The 23208-nt window shown below is 65.2% G+C and overlaps 2 protein-coding genes across 2 annotated transcripts in view; one reads left to right on the forward strand and one right to left on the reverse strand.

Annotated features, from left to right (window-relative positions):
* The window catches only part of ADCY1 (adenylate cyclase 1), a 100698-nt gene extending 91243 nt beyond the window's left edge, over window positions 1–9455 (forward strand). Inside the window, exons 18-20 of the mRNA XM_041753714.1 lie at window positions 1656–1770; window positions 2894–3018; window positions 4982–9455. Of these exons, the coding sequence (XP_041609648.1) occupies window positions 1656–1770; window positions 2894–3018; window positions 4982–5320 (579 nt within the window). The 3' untranslated portion in view covers window positions 5321–9455. The remainder of the gene's footprint in view (window positions 1–1655; window positions 1771–2893; window positions 3019–4981) is intronic.
* Window positions 9456–15505: 6050 nt separating this feature from the next.
* LOC121489804 (collagen alpha-1(I) chain-like) lies at window positions 15506–22988 on the reverse strand. Its single transcript, XM_041753156.1, has 4 exons — window positions 22981–22988; window positions 22290–22334; window positions 19257–19731; window positions 15506–16949 (listed from the first exon to the last, which is right to left on the reverse strand). The coding sequence occupies exons 1-4, from the start codon at window positions 22981–22983 to the stop codon at window positions 16885–16887; spliced, it is 588 nt and encodes a 195-aa protein (XP_041609090.1). The 5' UTR covers window positions 22984–22988; the 3' UTR covers window positions 15506–16884.
* Window positions 22989–23208: the final 220 nt, after the last annotated feature.

Consider the following 23208-nt stretch of genomic DNA (forward strand, 5'->3'; position numbering starts at 1 on the left):
CCCCATGTCTAGATAGATGCTAATGCAAGATGTGTGAGATCAACTCAAAATGGGTCTCAGACCTCCACATCAGAGCAGACGCATCATACATCTAGAAGATAACCTACGAGGTAATGTAGGTGACCTTGATGAGTTTTTAGGTACAACCCCAAAGGCATGATCCGTGGAAGAAAACATGGTTATGTTGGATGTAATTAAGAATTTAAAATTCTGTAAAGGACTTGGACCTAAAATACAGAAAGAACTCCTGGGGTGTCTGGGTGGCTCAGCTGGCGAAGTGTCTGACTCTTAATCTCCACTCAGGGTTTGATCTGAGGGTGGTGAGTTCAAGCCCTGCATGGGGCTTCACGTTGGGTGTGGAGCCGACTTAAAAAAAATAAGAGTGAAATGTCCAGAGAATCTTAAAATGCAACAAGTAAGAAAACAAACCACCCGATTAAAAAGTGGGCAAAAGAGCTGAAGAAGGTGCACGGGACAAGTGAAGCATACAGAGATGCTTTGTGTCACGTGTCATCGGGGAAATGCAGATGAAGGACCGGAAGGGCCCAGACCCAGAGCCCCGAGGACGCCCCGGGCTGGCGAGGACGCGGAGGGGCAGGAGCACTCACTGCTGCGGGGATGCCGAGGGGGCACCCAGAGGACAGGCTGGCCGTTCTCCCGGAGCTAAACATCCTCTTACCGTGCGATCCTGCGGCCACGCGCCTTGGCCTTTACCCCAGGAGGCGACCCCCGTGCCCGCGTGAGCACCTGATGTGGATGTTCACAGCAGCTCTATGCGTGATCGCCGGAGCTCGCCAGCAACCAGGATGCCCTTCGCTGGGTGAGCGGATGATCGACCCACTGTGGCCCATCCAGAAAGGGGACGTTACTCGGCGCTAACAAGGAGGGAGCTCGGAAAAGCTGTGGAGCGGCCTGGGGTGCGAGCCACTGAGGCGAGAAGCCCACCCGAAAAGGCTGATACTCTAGGATCCCATTTATGGGACATTCTGGAAGAGGTACAGTTGTAGACACAGCGGAAGGCCCAGGGGCCGGGGGTGCCGGGGGCGGGGGACAAACACGCGGGCTTGGGCACCGGGGCGGGCAGTGGAGCTGCTTTGTGCTAAACTACGGTTGTGGGTGCAGGGAATCCTGCCTCTGGGAACGCACGGGATGTACACACGCGCAGCGAGGCCTCGCGTACCCTGCGGACCTACCCCGTGGGTCACTGGGGCGCTTGGACGGTTACCGAAGCTCCTGATGCAGGAGGCGGTCAGGAGGGGCCCGCGGGAGGGAGGGCAGCCTGCGGGGCTCCTGCCAAAAGGGAAAAGTGGACGGTCGTCGTCGTTTTACACGCGAGAGGCCGTGCTAACAGCACAAAGCCGCGAGAGCCTCGGGCTCCGTGTGCGGGGAGACTGGACCCCGACAGGCCGGCCGTGGCGCCTGGTGTCGCTCACCGTGGCTGCCCCCGCCCCTCGCCTCTGCCCACAGCGGGGTCCAGTGCGTCCAGGGGCTGACGCCAGGCGGGCCCCCAGCCCGCGGGTGGTGGGCGCTGTTGTGCATGCGGGGTCAGGTCCCTGATCGCCCCGGGGGCATGGCGGGGCACCTGCCGAGTGTCCCCGGCCCCCAGACTTGCCCTTGCACACGCCCCGTGGTAACCTCCGTCCGCTCGTGTGCAGGCAAAGAAGTGCATCTCCTCCCACCTGAGCACGCTGGCGGACTTCGCCATTGAGATGTTCGACGTCCTGGACGAAATCAACTACCAGTCTTACAACGACTTCGTGCTCCGCGTCGGTAGGTGTCTGCGGGCTCCCACCCCCCCGGGCCAGTGGCTTCCACGCGCCCCCACCAAACCCCCTGCCCCCCGCCCCTGCCACCAACGTCTGGGTCCCAGGAAGGAGGCTCAGGCCTTGGGGGGCGGGGGAGGCCTGGAGACGCAGGGACCGCTGCCTCTGAAAGCTGGCACCTAGGCCTTGGGACCCAAAGGGGTGCCTTTGAAGCACCGGAGTCCACGTGTGGCCGGAGGAGGGTGCTCCCAAGTGGTTGCTTGTGGTGGTTCTAAATTCAGAAAAAAACCTAAGAACTGAGTGTGAGGTCGGCCAGAGTGGGGGTCGGCCGGAGTGAGGGGTGCTCTGGGGCTGCGAGCACAGCTGAGTCCTGGTGCCCATCCCCCGGGTGCCGCACTCCGGCCTGTCCTCGGGCCGGAGCTCCACGTGTCGGGAGACACAGGTGCTGCTCGCCCCGCGGTGGGATCCGTCCGGCTGTGAGCACAGGCCCTTCCATCCAGCAGGCAGGCCCTGTGGGGTCCGCGCCCCAGCAGCCGCGGGGGGAGTGGCCCCTCGGGCTCCTGTCTGGTCCCAGCTCAGCCCCAGCGCCCCCCCCCCCCCCCCCCGCAGAGTCTGGGCCGCTGACGATGCCAGTGACTGAGAGCACTAGCATCCCCGGGCTAGCCCAGAAAAGTCTGCGCAGGTACAGAACGGGGACACTGCGTGGCGTCAGCAGGGCCGGGGAGCCCCGCTGCAAGGCAGGTCTCGTAAAGAGAAGGGGCTTCTGCACCCCACGTGGGAGCATCCCGAAAGACTGAACAGTTCTGGGCTGCACACGCTGAGCGCCTGCGGGTTCGCAGCCTGGGAAACCGTTGGGAGCCACCGTCCCTTCTAGAAGGGGCCTGCGGGCCGCATGCTGCCGTCCTACAGGCCTCCCAGAGCAGCCTCCACGCGGGGCCACTGTTCCAGGAAACGGGACCGTGCGTGCGGGTCAGGACGGTGCCGGGAGCCCGGGGCTCCGTGTGGGAGCAGAGGCCTCTTCCCAGCGTGGTGGGTCCCCGCTCCGGGAGGGGCTCTGTGCTTGGGGGACCCTGGGAATCCACGACCCCGGGAGGGGCGACTGCTGACGGTGCTTCGCGGCTGTCTTCCAGGCATCAACGTGGGCCCTGTGGTGGCCGGGGTGATCGGGGCCCGAAGGCCACAGTACGACATCTGGGGAAACACGGTCAATGTGGCCAGTCGGATGGACAGCACCGGCGTTCAGGGCAGAATCCAGGTGAGCTCCTGGCAGTGCCCACGGTGCCGGCCTGCGGGCGGGGGCAGGGCCAGCCCGGGCTCCCTTCCCCGCCACCTGCTACGCGGCAGGGACACCTCGCAGGCTAGGCTGGCGTCCGCCTGAGCACACCTTGCTGTGCCCGTGGCCGCGGGGTGGGCCCTGTGCAGAGGCCGGGTGCGGCGGGCACTGGGGTCCTGTCACGGCAGGGAGCCGCCCGGCATCCCGGACCCTGCCCACCTTACACGGACCGGCTTCCTTGGGTTTCCAGCGCTGCTGGGCTGGGAGCCTCTGGGCAGCCCTCTCGCCCTGTATGGGGCCCCCCCGCCCCCCAGGCTCCAGGACCAGGGCTGCCCCCGTGCACAGGTGTGGGCAGCCCTTGAGCCCTGTAGCACCCCCCGCCCCCCAGCTCCAGGACTGGGGCTGCCCCTCCCTGGGTGCACAGGTGTGGGCAGCCCTTGAGCCCTGCAGCACCCCCCCAGCCCCCCAGGCTCCAGGACTGGAGCTGTCCCCCCAGCCTGCACAGGTGTGGGCAGCCCTCAGGACCTCCCAGCTCTGTGAACCTGGCTCTGTAGGGGCGCACACAGCAGGCCTGGGGGCCTTGGGAGAAGAAGGGGCCTGTCCACCCCCCCTGTGTGGCCGCGGCCGGGCTCTGGGGACCCACGGGGCTGGGATGGTTGATGCAGGGTGCTCTGTGAGCACTGGGCTCCTCTGCCCTGAGGCCTGGCAAGGTCATCCGAGACCTGCGTGAACCCCGGGTGAGGGCCCCCAGCTCTCCTGGGTCTGCGTGTCCAGTCCGGGCCCTGCCTCCGTGTCCGGGGACCTTGGCGAAGCCCCGTTCACCCTCCAGCCGGCCACCGACCACGCCCACGTGGAAGTTACAAGTTTCCGACTTATGATTCCAGCGAGCCCCTCCCCTGCTCAGGACCGGGCTGTCCTCTGTGGCTCCCGAGGCCGTTCCCCGAGGTGTGGCCCCTGCACGGCCTTGGCCTGCCCCCAGGTGCTGGGCTTCCAGCCACGTGCCCACCCCATGTCCCCCTCTGGTCTTCCCTTCCTCCTGCCACACCGCAGGGACCGGCCTTCCACGCCCCTGCATGCGAGTCCCTGCGTGGAGGGAAGAGCGTGGGGAGATCCACAGGGCGCTTTGGGCGACCACGGCCCCGTGTGCCCACACTGACCCAGGGGCCTGCTTCACGGGGTCCCACAAGCCCCGTGACCCCCTGGAAGCCACCCTGCGTGCTGGGCGGAGTCCCTCCCACGCCCCACGCCGCCGTGTCCCGCGTGTCTGTGTCTGGACCCCGAGGGACAAAGCACTCCGCTGTCCCGCGAAAGCCCCGTTGTCCGCAGAGGAGCGCGTCAGGGGAGCTCTGTGCAGACGGGGAGCCTTGCCCCTGCCTCGGCCCTGGTGTTAGTGTCGGTGGGAGCGCGCCAGACACCTGTCAGTTGGGGAAGCTGCTGGTCCCTCCGTCGGGGCCCCCGGCCTGCCTGCCGCCTGGCCCTGAGACCACCCCTTCTGCGCCCCCACGCACAGCCCTCCCCGTGTTAAGGAGCACCCCCATCGTTGCTGCGCTTACGCGTCCCTGCTCTGCTGGGCCCAAGCTAGACGTTTAGCTCTTTCCTGCAAGAAGGGAGAGCGAGCGGGAGGCTCCGATGTTAGCGCTAAAGCTTCGCCTGTCCTGCTCCTCCCTGTCTGGGGCTCTGGCTGGGCCCTGGGGCGCCACGGGGCCCACACCTGGCCTGATGCCACATTCTCCGTGCCCCGTCCAGCCTGGCCGTGCACGCGGCGCCCCAGCCCCCGTCCCTGGAGAGCGCTGCTTTCCCAGGCTCAGCCCTGGGGTCCCCTGGCACTCTTTGATGTTGGGGACAGGCCGCAGGGGGGTGCAGGAGGGACCTGCTGTGTGGCCCTGCCCCTGGGGTCGCCCCCTGCTGACCCCGGGGGACGCTCGCTTGCTTTCCTCTGCTGCAGGTGACGGAGGAGGTTCACCGGCTGCTGCGAAGGGGCACATACCGCTTCGTGTGCCGCGGGAAGGTCAGCGTGAAAGGCAAGGGCGAGATGCTTACATACTTCCTGGAAGGCCGGACTGATGGGAATGGCTCCCAGGCCAGGTCCTTGGGCGCAGAGCGGAAGATGTGCGCTTACGGTCGAGCCGGCCTCCAGGCCAGACTGGCCACGGGCCCGCCCCCGGTGGCCCCCATGGCCGGCCTCCCGGTCCAAGCCGGGCTGGGGGCTCTGCAGGGCTCGGGGCTCCCCCCGTGCCCCCACGGCCAGCACCTGCCCCCCAGAGCAGCGGGGAAGGAGGCTTAGCGGAACCCATGCCGGCTGCTGGGGCTGAGGTGCTCCAGCAGGGACCAGCCCGGCCCACGGAGCAGGGCCCGGGGCCACGCTGGGCCGCAGAAGGGGTGCCGCCCGGGCGTGACCCGAAGCAGCCGGGCAGTGACGGGCGAGGGGGAGCCCAGCCCGCCTGGATGCTGAGGCTTTCAGGGGACTGTGCCGGCTCGGTCCTGTCTTCCGTGGGGTCGGCTCGGCGTCCGGCGTTGAGACCCCGAGAACATCCTTCGCAGCTGCTGGCTTCGGTTCCGTGGAGCCGTGGAGACGCGGCCGGGAGAGCAGGAGCAAGGCCTGCATGTGGGCCGCGGCAGCCGGGGGCGGGGGGCTGGCTCTGCGACGAGCGGCTCGGGGGGAACAGAGAAGCGCCGCTGCACAGACGGGGGCGCGGCCTCCTTCGGGACCCGTGTTTGCTGAGAGCCAGAGGCAGGTCTTCTGGAATTCTTGGGGCCCCGAGCCGCGCCTCCGTGTCACGACCAGCATCCTGCTCTGCCCGCCGTTCTGCGTTGCCCTCGACCCCCGATGGCATCGGCCCCGCAGACCCTGGCCCCCCTCACTGGGGGAGGAACAGCAGGTGGTGCCACCATCCTCATCCCGCCCGGCCTCTCGGGCCCCTGCTCTTCTCACAACAGCACACGCCCGCATGGATTGATGCAAGCAAACCTCATGCCCGAGAGAGGGCTTCCCCGGGGCGGAAGATTCCAGAGTGAGTCTGGGGCTCCGTCTGCAGGGGGCGCGCCGCAGGTGACTCTGGGAGCTCCGGGGGCCTCCTGTGCGACAGGTGCAGACCCAGGGATGTGCTGCTAGGGTCCCGGGGCGGTGGCCGGCGTGGGGAAGGACGGGGAAGGACAGGCCGTAGACCCCGACCCAGGGAGGACGGCAGCGTGGCCCTCGGGGAGGGCTGGGCTCGCTCTGGTTGAGCCCCCAGGACGGCCCTGGGCTGCTCCCGCGTGGGCCCGGGAGGCGTGTCATCCTCCCCGGGGGCTGTGTGGCCAGGCAGGGGCCTCTGCAGGGCAGCAGCTCGGCCGGCCGCCGGGGGTGCATGGACAGGCCAGCGGTGTGGGACTCAGGACGGAAGCGGGTGGGTTAGACGGCTCTGCGCTGGGCCAGCGACGGCCGTGACCACACTGGGAAGGACTCCGTGGCCCAGCCAACGCCCCCCGCAGCCTTTAGTGACCTGGCGTGAGTCCTCCAGAGGAAACCGAGTCATCTCAGGAGTCCTGTGAGCAGGTGGCCCACGGGCTGCAGGGCTGAGGACCTGGCCCAGAGACCCGGCGCCCGCCGGCTAGTGGTGGCCGAGCCCCCAGCTGGGGCAGCGCAGGGGGGCGGTGGATGGCACCATGGCCCCAATCCCGTGGACGTGCTGTCACGTGGCAAGGATGACTTTATACGTGGAATGAAGGCAATGGGTCTCCAGCTGGTCGCAGGGTCCTGCGCCGTCTGGGGCCACCTGCCCCCTCAAAGTGGACGCAGAGGCAGGGCGGTCAGGACGGCCCGAGCATGAGGTTGCTGTTGAGAGGTGCGGGGACCTGGCCATGAGCCACGGGAGGTCTGGTGGCTCCGCAGACACACGCCACAGATGCCGGGAGCACGTGGACGCCTGTGAGACTCTCAGCGGCCCCCCAGCCCTGCCCGCCGGGCCCGGACCCGGGGTCCATGGAAGCATGAGCTCCGGAGCCTCCCATGGTGGCGAGGCCCCAGCCTCCACCTGTGTCATCAGCAGTCCAGGCCCTGCTGACCCCGAGGGCGCGGGAGCTGCCACAGTGTCCCTCGGGGTCGGGTGCACGACGTCTTCCTCTTTCTTTGTGATGAGACTGTATGATATTGCCTTATTTATTTTTGATCTTGTACAGCGTTTGCGGACAGACGTTAGCCTGTCGAGTAGGGTTCTGTCTAAATGATTTAAGACACTCTGTAAATAGTGCACTGTTTCAAGTGGCACCTGTTCACTCCCACCAAAACTGAGAACAGCCCGACCCCCGTGCAAATGACACGCTTCACCCAGATGTGTGACGCTCCTAGGGGCCCACAGCCCAGTGTGCGGAGGCCCCGGCACTTTGGGGGGGGCCTGCGTGTCCCTCGGCCACCCTAGTGTGCTGCTTATGCCCAACCTCAGTAGAGTAGGAGGCGGCCCCGACCTTCCAGACGCTTCCAGGGGCCTGCCAGGCTGCATGGGGTCTGCGTCCTGCAGGGTGAGCCCCCACGGGCCAGGCGCCTGGAGCCTGCGGGTTTGCAGACTCCAGAGCCACCAGGGCTTCCAGACACCTTCTGTCACTAGAAGCAATAACTAACTGAACTGTGGAGACAAGCCTGGTCCAAAGCAGATGCGTTAATTCCAACACAAGCCATGTGCGCGGGTTTGCCTGAGGTCAGCCATGCTGCGGGGGGCCCCGGCCCCTCCTGTAGACCCCGCGCAGGCACCTCCCTCCGTGGGGTGTGCTTCGGGTCACCCTCGGGGCGAGGAAGGGGAGAGGCAAGGAAGGCATAGCTCTGTGCACCTCTGTGACCCTCTGAACCCCATGTCCACGTGTCCGCGGGGTGCGTTGTGCCTCGGGACCAGGACGCCCGTCCTCCCTGGTAACCTGCCTGGCGTGCAGGCTCTGCGCCTGGACAGGACCCAGCCGGAGGCACCACATGCTGCTGCCCCCAATAGGCTTGCGGTGCTCCCGTCCCATCAGCACCTTGGAAGTGGTAGGAAACCCCCACTCTGTCCTGCGGCTCGAGGAGGAAGGGTCCCAGCGGCCTTGTGCATTTGTCCCAGACCTGTGTGCATTCCAGCGTGTGTCCCTGTGGTTCCCTGAGTCAGGGTCCCGCCGGCCCCTCCCGGTGTGGCAGGGCCTGAGAGGGAGCTGCCTCCTGAACGTGCACCTGCTGGCGCCAGGGGTCGGGAAGGGGCGCGCCGCCGCTGTGCACCAAACAGCCCTCTGAGCGCTGCTAGAGGTCACCCCGGTCAGCGCTGCAGAAGGTCACCCCGGAAACTGACCTGACCCAATTTTATAGTGGCTTCGATTAAAAACATGACGAAACTAACAAAGCAAAAAAAAAAAAAATCAATCTTCTTAGAGGCAGTGGATTTCAAAATGTTTGGTTTGGTGAAATCAATGAGGGCAAACGGTGGCCGGCCGGAAGCTGGAGCGGGCGGCCGCGTCCCCGGGCTCGGACATCCTGCCTCCCCGCCTCCCCAGCTGCAGGTTCACGCGGGGAGTCTGCGCCCAGCACCCTCTGGGGGACTGGCCGGCACGTGGAAATGTGACCTTTCTTTTCACAGTATCTTGGGGTTTGCATTTGCCTTCCTGAGTCTTAGGCTGGGGGGTTGAAATCAGGCAGCCTGAGGCCCCCCGTCCCAGAGGGCGAGGGGCGGACGGTCAGGAAGGCTCAGTGTGGCTCAGCCTCGTGCATAAGCCCCCGCCGGGGATTCTGCTAGGATGGACCTAGGAGGTGGGGGGCTGCTGCTGACCGGCAGGCCCTTGGGGGGCAGGGGAGTCCCTGATTCTGTGAGAATGATGATGGTGGGTGGGGAGGAGCCACAGGCAGGCCCTGTGCCGAAGACGGTGGGGGCCTCGCAGCCACGACTGTGAGAACGTAGGGGTGCCAGGGTGCCCGAGTGGGTGGGGCGGCCTGGTGTGGCCTGCAGCGCGGGGCAGGGTGCCGTCAAACCGGCCGTGGCCCCTAGCTCCTCCCTGCATGCCCAGCCCCAGGCCCCCCTGCCCTCAGGGACTCCCAGGGACGCCCCAGCTCCGGAAGCCCGCCCGTGTGTGCACACGCTGGATGCCGATCTTGTGGTGCCGGGGCACGTGGGTCACCGCCACGGCCGGTTCATTGACACCAACCTGATAGCAGAGGCCACATTCTGGGACTGGACCTCACTAACAGCCTCGTGGTAACGACTCGTACACCTGCGTTTCGTGATTTCCTTCAAAGTTATGATCCACCTGTTCCCCGCCAGCTCTGCTCACAGAGATAAACTAACTGCTCTGCTGGAGCCATGCTGTACTTGCAGCTGTGTGTGTGCACACGCGTGTATATGTGCATGCGTGTACGTGCGTTTGTGTGCAGGTGTGCACGCATGCAGGGGGTGTGCACGTGTGTGGATGTGTGCGGGGGTATGTGCGCGCTTGTGTTGCATGTGCACCTCTGTGTGTGTATGTGGATGCATGTGGGTGTGCATGTGTGTGCACATGTCTGTGTGGACTGCAGGTGTGCATGCACGCTTGTGTCGCGTGTGCACCTGTGTGCATGTATGGATGCATGTGTGTATGCATGGTCTGTGTGGGCGTGTGCGGGTGTGCGTGCGCACCTGTGTGCATGTAGATGCGTGTGGGTGTGCATGTGTGTGCACATGGTCTGTGTGGACGTGTGCGGGTGTGCGTGCACACCTGTGTGCGTGTAGATGCGTGTGGGTGTGCATGTGTGTGCGCATGGTCTGTGTGGACGTGTGTGCGAGTTTGTGTTGTGTGCACCTGTGTGTGTGTGTGGATGGTGTGGGTGTGCACGTGTCTGTGCACGTGGGCGGGTGTGCACGTGTATGCATCTGGCGTGTGGATGCGTGTGTGTGCACATGCGAGGGTGCATGTGCGCACGCATGCACACGGTCTAGCGTAACCAAAGTGAAAAGCAGTTGTGTGTCCCGAGATGGAGGGAGCGTGCAGGGAGCAGACTGCCCTGGGTGGGCATTGGGCGGGGCGGCCCGAGAGCCCAGGGCAGGACGTGGCCAGGGGCCCAGCAGCGGCCCCGGCGAGGAGCGAAGGCTCTTGTCCGGATGTTTCCCCCACAGCCCGTGTGCAGTTTGTCGCAGAGGCGCCGGGTGTCAGGCGCTGCGCGTCACCTCCCCTTTGTGCGGCGGCTTTTAGTTTGGTTTTGCCTGGGCCTCTGGTGCCCGTGGAGGCCGGGCAGGGAGTCCGGGGGTGCGGGCGCGGGGATTCCCGAGGCGGGGCTAGAGGGAGCCAGGGCCTGCCCGCGGCTGCTCCTGGTCCACGCTGAGCCCCCCGCCCCAGGCCATGTCCACTGTCCCTCTGCCGTGCAGACGTCCACGGACGGGGGCCCTCTCGGGTGACATTCTCAGTTGTCCGGAAGCACACGTTGGCCGTCAGTGCTGACCGCGGGGGCAGCCACCTGTCACCACCACCGGCGGGGGGTGGGTTAGAAACAGCCCGTTAGTCCTTTATGAGATCTGTGCGTGGCCCCTGCCCCACGCTGGGTTCTGCAGGTTCGCACAAAAGCTGCAGGAAAGGCCAGTGGTCATCGCATGTGCAGTGAAAACGCGGCTCCTCTGGAATTCCCGCGTGGTCCCTGTGACTGAGACCCATGTACGCGGCAGCCTCAGAGCGCCCGCACCCTGCGCACCCGTCACCACCCACGGCCCCTGCGGTGTCCTGAGGCCTCGGGCCCAGAGAGGCCATGACTTGAGCGAGCCCCACAGCACAGCGCCGGGGCCGGGACCCATGCCCGGGGCAGGGACAGTGGCAGGCCTGTCTGTCCCAAGCCTCGGTTTCCACCGTGCTCAGCGGCTCTTTGCCGACCCTGCGTTGGTTGTGAAGGTCTGCACCCGGGGGCCCGCCGCAGTGGGGGGCCCCTGGCAGGCTGGTTCTGAGAGGTTTGCCACCCGGCCCACCCCTGGGTGTGCCCCGGGCTCGGCCTCCTTCAGAACACCGTCCCCAGCCGTGGGTCCCCCCAGGACCCTGGAGGCCAGCCCCAGGAGCCCCACCATGTCCCACTTTCCAGCCTCAGTCTGTCCTGGGAAGGCACAGAGCCTCCTTCAGCAGGGAGGACAGTTGCCTGGGCCTTCTGGCATCACCTAGGGCGACGAGGGCCCCCAGGAGCCCCCAGACCACACACGCTTCCCTGCACACCTGGAGCCCAGGGGCCCCCAAGTCCCGGGCCCGAGGCACGTGGGCCCCGGGAGGCTGTGGGTGCAGCTGGGCGTCTCTGCTCTGTCTCGCTTGGCGGTGCAGCCATCCGGTGCCTCAGGCCCCGGGCTCCGGGTGGGTGGCCGGTGTCCTCTCCTGAGGGTCGGGGGACAGCCAAGGGCAGGTTTTCCAGAGAACGTGGGGAAGGCAAGATGGGGATCGAGGAGGCTGGTAGGAAACTGGCTCCTTCTGCTCCTTCCGCTCGGACCTCTGAAGCTCGCCTCGTTTGCTGAGAGCTGAGGTCTAAACAGAGGGGTCGTCCGGGACCAGCCCCCCGAGAGATCTGGGGGGCCTCCGGGGCTCGCCGCCGCATGTGCTGTGCAGACAATCTGCGGAGCAGCCACTCGCAGCGCCGTGTCCGTGGGCTCTCGCTCCTCACGGCGCGGGCCATGGGCCCACCAGCAGCCAGAACTCGTTTCCTGCCTCCACCAGCAGCCCCCGGGCCCTGGGCACGAAGCCCACGTCTCAGGGGAGCGTCCCTAGTGGCGGGAATCCCGAGGGAGCCCACCGCCGCCTCTCGCACACACCGAGGAGCCCACACTCCCGAGTGTCAATCCCGGGGGGGGGCGGTCTTGCCTTCACCCTGTGCAAACCACAGGCTTGCACACCACACGCACTCAGAATTGCATGCCGTGAAACCCCGTGTGTGTGAAGCCCACCGTGAACGTAAACACGCAGCATGCACATGCACGGAGGGACAGGCCCGCCTCGGGCCATCTGCCGGCTGGCCGCAGAGCGTCCCCGCGACACAGCGCAGCCTGGGGCCCCCGCCCGCTGGCCACACGACGGCACGACCGCTGGCCGCGTTGCACAAGGAAGATGACGTAACAGTCGCCACCACCTCGAGTAGCTTCCATTCTCGCTGAAGGTAAACCCCAGCACCCCCCCACCCCCCCGGAGTTTGGTGATCGCCAAGAAAGGGCGTGTGGGCCCCTGCGCCGTCCGTCCGTGTTGGGCTGGGTGTGGCCGAGCCCTCGGGGATGCGGGGCAGGTGTGTGGGGGGACACGCTCCCCGCCAGCGCTCGAGAACGGACCCGGGTGACGGGGTCAGATGATGGCAGCTCACTGTCACCGGGTGGCTTCTCTCAATAGATTTGTATAATCAATACGGGTCTATTTTTATGTCAACCCCACACTGTTCCTTCCAGTCTTTTCCAAGATTGTCCGACCGAGACAAGTCACCCAATAATTGGTCCTATTTTTATTAACGAACCAGTGAACGGACTGAAATGTTAACGTGAATGTACATTTCTTAATTGCGACTTTTCTACCGAGTGTTTGCACTATACTTTCTGGAATCTTATTTAACAAAAATAAAGGAAAAAAAATTGCTTGACTAAACCCTGCAGTCGTCCTAACCGAGCACCACGGGGTGGCGGGGTGGGGGGGGCGGGTGCGGAAGACACACCTGCCTGCGGGAGACCGTGGGCCCCTCCCGTGTGGGCGCGGGGGACTCCTGGCCGGGCTCTGCTGCTGCACCCACCGCCAGCCGCGGGGGCGGGGGGAAGGCCTCTGCTCCCAGCCGGGGCCCCGGGAGGGGGACTCGTACCGCCTGCCGTCCTCAGACCAAGCCGTGTCCTCCCGGGCAGGGAACCTGGTTGAATGAAACCAAGGGTGGACGGCGGGGGCCGGTGGGGGGACAGCAGGTGGAGCCAGACTGTTCCCTAAAGCCAAGTTCCACGGGCCCAGGTCCGGCCACAGTCGGGCCAAGGTCAGGGCCAGGCTCAGGAGGGGCTGCGAGGCCCTGGACTGCAGTGTCAGGAAGGACTTGCCGGGCCACCCAACCGGGACACCCCCAATGCTACCGTCCGGGGAAGCCACCTCCTACCCCCACATGGCGGGCAAGAGAAGCAGGACTGGCACAGGGACAACCCCCCCACCAGCTGCTGGGGATGGGAGGGGACAGGAGGGGATGGGAGGGGATGGGAGGGGGCGGGAGGGGACGGGTGTCTCCCTCCCTGGGGAGGGACTGGGCCAGACCCTGCAGAACATGAGAGCGAGGGTGTGGCCCAGGCTGGGCACACCCTGTAGGGCAGGGAGGGAAGGAGGGAGGGCAGGGCGGTGCCTCCTCTGACAACCCCGAGACCCGGGGCGAATTTCCAGCCCCCATTTGCTCCGCATCTTCCCTCAGAGGTCGGCAGACACATCATGGGGTATGCGCCATCCTGAGGGGTAGGAGCACGTGACCGCACTGAGGGCCCGTCACGGGGCTGGCAGGTCTCGTCTGCAGGGCAGGCGGCACGTGGAGACCCAAGGAGAGGCTGACATTGCATCTGGAGCCCGAAGGCCCCCCCAAAGGCAGAAATCCCTCCTCTTGGCGGGGGGGGGGTGGGAACCTCAGGCTTTTCTCTTAAGGCCTTCAACTGATTGGACGCGGCCCACCACGTGATGGAACTTGATCTGCTTCAATCAGGGTCCGTGTACACGTCAATCGCATCAAAACCGTACCTTCAGCACGACATCGGGGCTATCTAGACTGGCGTTGGACCGAACAGGGGGGTGCAGCGGCCCAGACAAGCTGACACATAAAATCAGTCATCACAAGCGTAACACGTGGCTCCTCTGGTTGTATCTCTAAGTTCAAATAAAGTCAATCCAAAGTAGAGGAATTTATTTATTTTTTAAAACATTTTATTTATTTATTCATAGACACAGAGAGAGAGAGGCAGAGACACAGGCAGAGGGAGAAGCAGGCTCCATGCAGGGAGCCCGATGTGGGACTTGATCCAGGGTCTCCAGGATCACACCCCAGGCTGCAGGCGGCGCCAAACCGCTGCGCCACCGGGGCTGCCCCAAAATAGAGAAATTTAAAAAGTCCTTATGAAGAGCATAACCCCGCCCCCCCCGGAGAAACAGAAAGGCCATTTATCGAATCCTCCGAGAAAGGGCTACAACCCTACAACCCCAGGGAACAGGCAGACACATGTCCACAGAGCCTCCGTGAGGGACGCGCGGTGAGAACGCGGAGGTACTGTGTCCCTGTTCCGGGCGGTTTGCATTTTGTTTTATTATTTTAAATTTATTTTTTAGTATATGTTTTAAAGGAGATCACACAGCTAGCAGAGCTGCAGCGAGCGCCCACTCGGATGCCGCTAGCTAGCAGGGAGCTCGTAACGCTAGGACCCTTTAGCCCACGCAGCGGCCTGTAGGGCTCTAACAGAACTGGTAGACGTTAGTACAAGACGCTTGGTGCTGAGCAGGCTCGCACAAAAGACACGATTCTGGAGCTGCCCGCAGCCCCCAAACCTGTGAGTGGGGGACGCTGTGACCCTGCTTGTGCCCTCGGCCGCCACCTGGCACGCTGGACCCCATGCCGGCCCTTGAGCAGGGGATCCGGAGCACGGACGGTCTGTATCCACCCCACACAGCTGCGAGCCGAGGCGGCCACGTACACCCAGGCGGGCCTGGGAAGGCACGGGGCCCCGGGTCCTGCACCCCCACACGCAGCTGGGGTCCCCCTTTGTGCCCAGGTGCACTGCATGAGCACCTGCTGCACGTCCCCTGCAGGAGCCCAGGCAGAGGCGCAGCTGAGCCCAGGCAGAGGCGCAGCTGAGCCACCAGAACTGAGGCAAACACGGGCTGTTTTGAGCCTTTGTTTTGCAGCGAAAAGAAACTTAAAACAACAGGTGCTGAGACTTCCGTGGCAAGTGGTCTACAAACCAGATGTCCTTAGCCAGGTCACCTGAACCCAACGTGGGCAGCCCCTCGAACTGGGTCTGACACAGTGACAAGCTGTGTGAGCGTCGGACGCCCTGGGTCAATAGCGTATTTTAGGGGGAAAAGTGTGTCCTTTAGATAAAGATTAGGTTAGAAGGGGGTCAGTTCTCTTTTCCCGTTAAATGAAACTGCCCGAGGGAAAAGCAGGCTGCTTCCGGGGAGACCCCGCGGCCCAAGCAGGGGCGCCCGCCTCCGGAGCGCCCTCCCGTCTGCAGGTGGCCCGGGGCCCGGGGACGCAGGGGTCGCAGAGGTGGTGGGCACGGACGGGACGCCCTTCCTGGGGACCACGTCCCAACCTCAGGCACAGTCCTCGCTCCTTCCTCCGGCGGCTTCCCGGCTGCGCCCCCCGTGACCGGAGCACACCCCGATCCACGCTGTGGGGGGAGACGCCCCGTGAGGTCGCATTTCCAGCACTAACTGGGCCCCTTTGTAGAAATGCAAGAGTCTGCTTCGCCATCGTACAGGGGAGGAAATGCCCCAGGAGCACCTGGGAAAGCATCTGAGGAGCAGAACCCCTCCCCCGGGGTGCCTGGGGCTCCAAGCTCAGGACCCCCCCCCCGCCCCGCCCCGTCCCAAGGTCCCTCCATCCTGCTTTCCTCCTCCCTGGCCTCCTTCTGCATCTGAACCTCTCAAAGGACCGAAGCAAGAGCAGAAAGCCACTCGGTTCCACATCGGAATCGCTTCGCATCAGACAGACGCTCGGGGGGTTGTTACCCCAACACTAAAGCGGGCGAGGGTTGGCCCCGAAGGGTTTATTGCGTGGTGTGCGGTTACAGCCAGACTTTCCGCTGTTGTGGCTTGGAAAATAAACCTGTTTCCCCAATCTGTTAATTGTCATCACAAAGGAAGAAGCGGAGACAAGGGGGAGATGGGAAGGACCCACCCGGGGCACTCAGGAGTGTCCAAGCGCTTAGCACACGCAGGTGGCCTCAGGGTGACTCGCCCAGTGACCGCAGCCCCCGCCCCGCCCCGCGAGGACCCGGCCTTCCAGGTTGGAGACCTCAGAACCACCGCAGGGGGAGCCGGGTTCCCCACCCCGCCCGCTGGGCCCGGTCCAGGCTCCGGGGTGCCCCCTGACTGTCCCAGCTGAGCGCTGTGTCTGCTGTGTCCATGTCCCTGCGAGTCGGGCCACGCCTGTCAGGCCTGGAGGCGGCCCCAGCGCTCTCCTTCCCGTTGCCAGGACACAAAGACAAAACCAACCGCCAAGTGTGTCCAAATACCGTGGGGGGTGAACACATTCGTAAGGTGAAAGCCTAGGTGTGCACGGCGACCCGCGACACGTCTGCGCCAGACGGGCCTGGGGTAGCGAGCCCCGGGCGCCCAGCTTCCTCCTCTTTGCGGCACAAGGGTCCAGACCCCTCCGGCCCTTGGGCGGGACCCCAACGCTGCCCAGGGGTGGGGCCGAGGCGCCCCGAGCTGCAGGGGGTTGGGTTCGTCACCCCACCCCCGCCCCCGTGCCATGGAGCCGCCTCCCGTGGAGCCTCGGGCCTGCCCTCCCTGCGAGGTGGGGTGGGCGGGGGCGGCACCGGCCCATGTGCCAAGGAGGTCGCCACGCTCCCTGCTTTCGACATATGTCACCCTGTCCCTGGGTCACACCAGGGAAGGTGGCAGGGGGCGGGGCTGCCGGGTGGGTGGTGGGCATCCACATCCCCTGTGGGCTCCCCTCCCTCCGTCCCGCTGTCCGGTGGCGCCCCCCAGAGCCACATGTGGGGTCTGAGTAGTGGGAGCCCCTACTCGGGAGGCACCAGGTAGGGAGGGCGGTGGTCCAAGGGGGACCCGGGCCAGCCCCGAGGACGGGCTGGGGCTCACAGATGGACAGACGGATGGACAGAGGCCGGACAAGCCTATAGGCCGCAGCGGGGGCTCCAGAACACGGCGCCTCCGGGCCGGCACCGAGGTCACTCGTCCTGGAGGGTGAGCTCATGCTGAGTGGCCTCCTCGATGTCCCAAAGCTGGCGGGCCTCCCACTGGCGCACGCGCTCCCTCTGGGGAGGAAGGGCAGCTCTGAGAAGACCCGCGGAAGGGACACAGGCCCCGCGGGCTGCGCCCCCGCCCACCCCTGCCCTCGGGCTCTCGGCACCCCCACTGCCACCTGCCAGGCATTGCAGCACCCGGAGGGCTGCGTCTGGGTGTGACTGGGGCCGGTAAGGACCCGGGACCCAGTCTGATGAGGGTGCAGACAGGAGGCAGGGGGAGGGGAGCAGGGCCAAGGGGGGCCAGCCCAGGGCCTGGGGCCCCCCCACTGTGCCCGGCTGCAGCGGGGAGGGGTCAAGGCCAGGAACAGCCCTGCTCCAAACCCAGACGATGGCCTCCCGGGAACCAGAGTGGGGGCGGCCAGCGGGGGGTGCAAGTGGCTGAGCCAGACCGGACCAGGGTGCCCTGGGGCAGGGACCAGGGGGAAGGGAGATCTGGGGTCTCCAGCGCTCCAGGGTCCTCCAAATAGCCTGAAAGCATGAAAACTAGGAGCGACCCCGAGGACCCGGAGAGGCTGGTGTTGGGGCTGCCCGCGGAGGTGCAGGCAGAGCAGGACAGCAGAGGGGGCCTCCGGGGAGCTTGTGGCCACCCCAGCAGTCAGGGTGCTGGGAGCTTGGCACCCGCACGAGGGACCCCAGCCGTCCAGAGGCTGCCCCCCCGCGACCACGTCCACCACAGGGACACCCTGGGGCCCCGCGCCTTCGTCAGCTCTGGAACATCCCAGCCACCTCACAGCTCTCCTGGCAGCGGGCGGGAGCACCAGCCCACAGGGACCCGACGGCGGGCAGGCATTCGGGATGGCGGGCGGGGCTCCCCTGCCCTGCGAGGCCGGCTCCCCACACAGCCAGGGCGGCCGCGGCGCAGGGCGGGGGCCTCAAGGACGCTCCCCGCAGCGGCGCCCAGAAACGCCAGCGAGGCCCAGCAGCAGGGCGGGGGAGCCGCGCCCCCCGAGGAGACCTGGAGGGCGGCCCCAGGTGGCAAGGAGTCCAGCAGGCGCAGCAGAGTGCAGGGTGACTTCCCAGGGGGACCCGTCCGGCCCCCGGGCACCCAGGCCATCCGCCGCCCACGGGTCACTCCAGGGCAGCAGACCCGGACCCGGGGTCAGCTGCGGCCCTGTGTGAGGGGCCAGGCCTAAATCCCCTAGCGGTGCCCTTCTCAGAACCTTCTAGAACACCAGGGTGTCAGAGGAGGCAGGGAAGCAGAGCTCCCAGCAGGAAAGGGGCCCTGGGGCCAGGGGCCATGGGGGGAGGCCCCAGATCTTCACTCAGAGGAATGGAAAGAGCCGCGGCTGTCTGGGACCACTTGCCTCACCCTGAGAAGGCCCGGAGGGTTCACAGCAGCAAGTTCGGGAGCTTGGGGAGCAGAGGGGACCTGGGGTCACAGGTGCTCTACATGGGGTCACCTGGCCCCTCGGAGCAGGTGGGGCAGGCCCAGGACATCAGAAAGGCTGAGCCGTGGGGGAAGGGCAGCTGCCTCCACAGAACCCTGAGCCTCCAGGTGGGGTCAGGGTCAGGGACTGGTCAGGGATGGGGTCAGGGTCAGGAACTGGTCCGGGTTAGGGCCAAGGTCAGGGACTTGTCAGGGACACGGTTGGGGTTAGATCTGGGACAGGGTTGGGAACAAGGTCAGGATCGGGCTCAGGTCGGGGACTGGTCAGGGACAGGGTCAAGGTTGGGGACTGGTCAGGGACAGGGTTGGAGTTGGATCTGGGACAGGGTCAGGGATGGGATTGGGGTCAGGAACTAGCCCGGGACAGGGTCGTGGTCGGGGACTGGTAGGGGACAGGGTTGGGGTTGGATCTGGGACAGGATTGGGGTCAGGGTTGGGAACTGGTCAGGGACAGGGTCAAGGTTGGGGACTGGTCAGGGACAGGGTCAGAGACGGGGTCGGGGTTGGTAACTGCTCAGGGACAGGGTCGAGGTCGGGGACTGGTCGAGGACTGGTTGGGGATAGGGTTGGGGTTGGATCTGGGACAGGGTTGGGGACAGGGCTGAGGTCAGGGACTGGTCAGAGACAGGGTCGAGGTCGGGGACTGGGTTGGGGTCTGGAACTGGTCAGGGGCAGGGTTGGGGTTGGATCTGGGACAGGGATGCAGACAGGGTCAGGTTAGGTCAGGGACTGGTCAGGGACTGGTCAGGGACAGGATTGGGGTTGGATCAGGGAGAGGGTTGGGGACAGGGTCGAGGTTGGGAGCTGGTCAGGGACAGGGTCGGGGTTGGACCTGGGACAGGGTTGGGGACAGGGTCAGGGTCGGGTTCAGGTCGGGGACAGGGTTGGGACTGGATCAGGGCCGGGGTCCAGGACAGGGACAGTCCTACCTCGGCTGCCATCTTCTCCGGGTCCCTCCGCCTCCTCCTGGCCACGCTTGGGATCCCGGGCAGCCCCGTGGGGCCAGGCCAGCTCCCTGGTGCGCAGGACTCCGCGTGCTGCTGCCGCGTGACCGAGGCCTGTGCGGGCGGGTCCTCCTTGGGAGCGGGGTGCCCTGAGCGGGGCCCTGGCTGCCCGCGAGCCGCCCTGGAGGCCCGGCCTGTCGGAGAGCTGCGGGGTCTGCAGGGGGGCTGAGCGCCCAGGCCCTGCCCGGAGGGATGGGGTGCTCCGGGGGGTGCGTGCAGGCCGCAGGGACCGGGGCTCGGGGCCCTTGCCCTGGCGGGAGGGGACCCCGCCCGGCGGCCGCCTGCGCAGGCGGGGGGAGCCTTCCTGCGGGGTGCTGTGCTTTACCGCCTCTCCCCAGCGCTGCTGACCCATCGTCAAGGAAGGAGCCTCATCTTCCTCGGCGTCGCTCAACGCAGGAAACTGTCAGGACAAAGCGCGGAGGTTGGTCCCTGGAAGGTCCCGGGGCGGGGGCGGGGGCGGGGGGCGGGTGCGCAGGACAGCACGCCCTCCTCCTGGGCCTCTGCCCTGGGTGCAGAGCCTCGGGCCTGCCCGGAGCACCCTCCCGCCGCGCCAGCGCTCCGCCAGCCTCGCCTGTTCTATTTTTTTGGTCAAAAGCAAGCATTGGTCAAAAATGCAATTTTTTATCTATAGACTTGAAAAAACAAGTGGCTTTCAGGTAAAGTCACTTTTTTCCCCTCAAGAGAAAACTGTAAAACGTCGTCAATGAAATCACGTTAACATCCACACTCAGCAGAGAGGAGCATCTGCTCTCTGTACAGGGGGGACAGGAGCCGGGTGGGGGTGCAGCGGGCGGGACACTGAGCATCCTGATCCTGAGCCCCCGAGCCCCCGAGCCCCCGAGCCCGTGTTTCCTTCCAGAACGAGCTTTGGTGAAAACCCTCAAGTGCTGTGCTCATGGCCTTTGCCAGATGTTGACAAACCATCCTCAGCAAATAGCTTTATCAGCATCATAGGGCCCGGCCTCCCCGGCGCTCCTTGAAAAGTCACGTGACAACAACGGGACAGACTGAGCATTTGTTCTTTGAAAGGAGCCCTCGGGTTGCGGTGACCAACACCAACGGGGGGAGATACTATCCAAGATCCACCAGGAATTCCTGGGACCCAGCAAAAAACCCCAAATAATCCAGCTGAAAAACAGGCAGAGGAGCTGAACGGGGACTTCACCAAAGAAGACGCCCGGACGGCCAACAAGCACGTGGACAGAGGCTCCGCGTCCCGGGCATCAGGGAGATGCAGAGCCCACCTCACACCTGCCAGGCGGCGGAAGTCAGCCACACGGGAAACCACAGGTGGACGCAGAGGAGGCGGAGCGCGGGGGCCTCGGGCCCTGTCGTGGGCGTGCAGACCCGCGCAGCCACCCTGGAGAACGCTGTGCGGGCGCCTCAAGAAATGAGAAGTTGAAATACCGTGTGACCCAGGAATTGCACGTCTGGGCATTTAGCCCCAGGAGAGGAGACCTGCATCCTGAGGACGGACCCACGGCGCCCCGGCCCCTGCAGCCGTGGGGTGCACAGCGGACAGCACGCGCTCCCGGGGACCGTCCCCTGCCCCCGTTGGCAGCGGCAGTGACAGTCTCCGGTCACAACGTCACGGTGGACGGTGCTTCCCAGGAGTATTAAGAGAAGCCGCCGGCACGCGCGGAGTGGGAGGAAGTGGAACTTTTCTGCAAGAACAGGCGGATGAAGCCTCCGGGATGGGTGATTCTGACATTCCCGGAGGCCCGTGCGCTGCAGGCTTGGCAGAAAACCAAGGTGGAACCAACCTCCACCTGTCACGCGGGGCACGGCCGCGTTGTTTTCCTTGAATTCCTGCTGTGCATTTGCACCCGAAGGGATGTCCCTGGCGCTGAGTTTTGGGGGAGGCAGAGCCGAGAGCACGGGAATGAGACTGACGTAATAAAGGCCTAAATGTTTCTTAGAGAACCAAGGACAGAGGCTTATGTTCCCTTTAGCGCCAGCCTGACTGGGAACGTTGCCAGCAGCGGGGAGCGCCTGAGCATCGCGGCAAGGCCAATGAGACCCGCACCGAGGTGCCTACGACGGACGCTGGGACCTCAGCTTCTGCGGGTGGGAGCTCGGGTCTCCCGTAGGGCCCTTGGGGTCAGCTGTCCCGGCTGCAGCCATGCAGGAGGGGGGCAGGTAAAACGAGAAAGTCCAATTTCCACCTCCCTGCAGTCCTGCTCGCCCAGGGGCTGCCCTTAGCGGTTTGTGCTAAACAAAAGACACAGACCACGCGTCCCGGGCACAGAAGCGTTCATGCGTCATAGACAGCCCCTGGCACGCGTGGATGGTCGTGTGGCTGTCCACCGCGCACGCCCGCCCCGATTTGCTGCGTCCCGGACTCTCTGAACGGACACGTAGGATAGACTGTGGCTCGGGATACCAGAGCGGGGTCAGGGGCTGGAGTTCCCGCAGCGGCTTGGAGGCAGGGCAGGGCCGAAGGGGGTCTGCAGACGCCACCCGGGAGGAAGGGTTGTTTCTCCGGGACGCGTGCACAACCAGGTCCCCGGGGCTCTCAGGGCGTCCTTACCAGGTGAGTGTATCACCACCAGGTAGCAGGTGGGGGTGCAAGCCCAGCTGGAAGCCCAGACCGGGCCTGGCTGCAGGCGCACCCACCAAGGAGGGGGCCCGGGGCCGCAGCACCTAGGGTAGAGCCCTCCCGGGGCGGGGGTGGGGCCCCGCGTGCTCTTCCCACATTGTTCTCCTTTTGCAAAACCTTTACAAGTCGATGAACGCGAACTCGAACCACCCTGAAAAACTGGATTCGCGCCGGAGAACGGGTCCGCGGCAGGAAGTGCCCAAGCATTGACCGGGGTGGCTGCGCAGCCCCCGGGTCCCGTGGAGGGACCCACTCCCTCCTGAGGCGCCCTCTCCAACAGGGAGCAGCGGCCGATGGCATCGGCGGCCACTCCTTCAGCCACCGAGGGCCCAGACGCGTCCCTGTGGGTCCCTACTTACCGTGTACGGATCTCCGTCGCTGCTTACAGGTCTAGCCCCTGTGCCCTGTCGACAAAGGCGAACAGAATCAGCTCCACGCCGTCTGCAGGAGGCCGCACGGGAGTCGGAGGGCTCCAGAAAGATCCAGAGGGTGCTGGCCACAGAGAGCCTCAGGGAGACGCGGGAGCGCCTCGGTCTCCAGGGCTAACCCTGGGAAAGGCCAAGTTCACGGGCAAATACAGTAGGTGAGCCCGGGAACAAAAGCTGTGTGCTCGGGGGTCCCCGGGGGGTCAGTGGTTGAGCACACCCCAGGGCGTGACCCCGGGGTCCTGCATCGGGCTCCCTGCACGAAGCCTGCTTCTCCCTCTGCCTATGTCTCTGCTTCTCTCTCTCTGTCTCATGAATAAATAAATTCTTAAAAAAAAAAAACCATTCAGATTATTAAAACGAAACAATGATTTTTAAAACTCTGAAAGTGGAGTTCTTGCAGCATCCACCAAGATACATTCCAGCTGCACAGAAGGCATAAAGGTCGTGAGAGACGGCATGGCCTGGGGTCACTGACGTGGAGGGGCTTGGGCGGAGCTGGGGGGCCGCACCCTCGTCCTCCGTCCTCAGGGTGGAGCCGGGATCCTGGAACTGGGCCGAACCCCACACCCCCGAGCCCCTGCAACTTGCTACCGGAGCAGATTTTGCTCAGTGAGCGACTCACCATCAGTCCTGTTGGGCCCGCCCGGCTTCTCGGCGCCAGCACCTACCAGATTCTTCCTAAGCGGCATTTGCAAACATGCCCCGTTCTCTTTAAAACCCCCTGAGCTCTTAGGAGACTCAGCTTGTTCCTGAGCTGCAATTCTGAGGCCCCACATAGACGCTCGGCTTTGTGTCCCCTCTCCCTCTGTCCTCTGCCGCCGCGTGTGAGCGCAGAACCACAAAGGCGCTG

Source organism: Vulpes lagopus, chromosome 4 (genome assembly GCF_018345385.1).
Source record: "Vulpes lagopus strain Blue_001 chromosome 4, ASM1834538v1, whole genome shotgun sequence".
Classification (NCBI taxonomy): Eukaryota; Metazoa; Chordata; class Mammalia; order Carnivora; family Canidae; genus Vulpes; species Vulpes lagopus.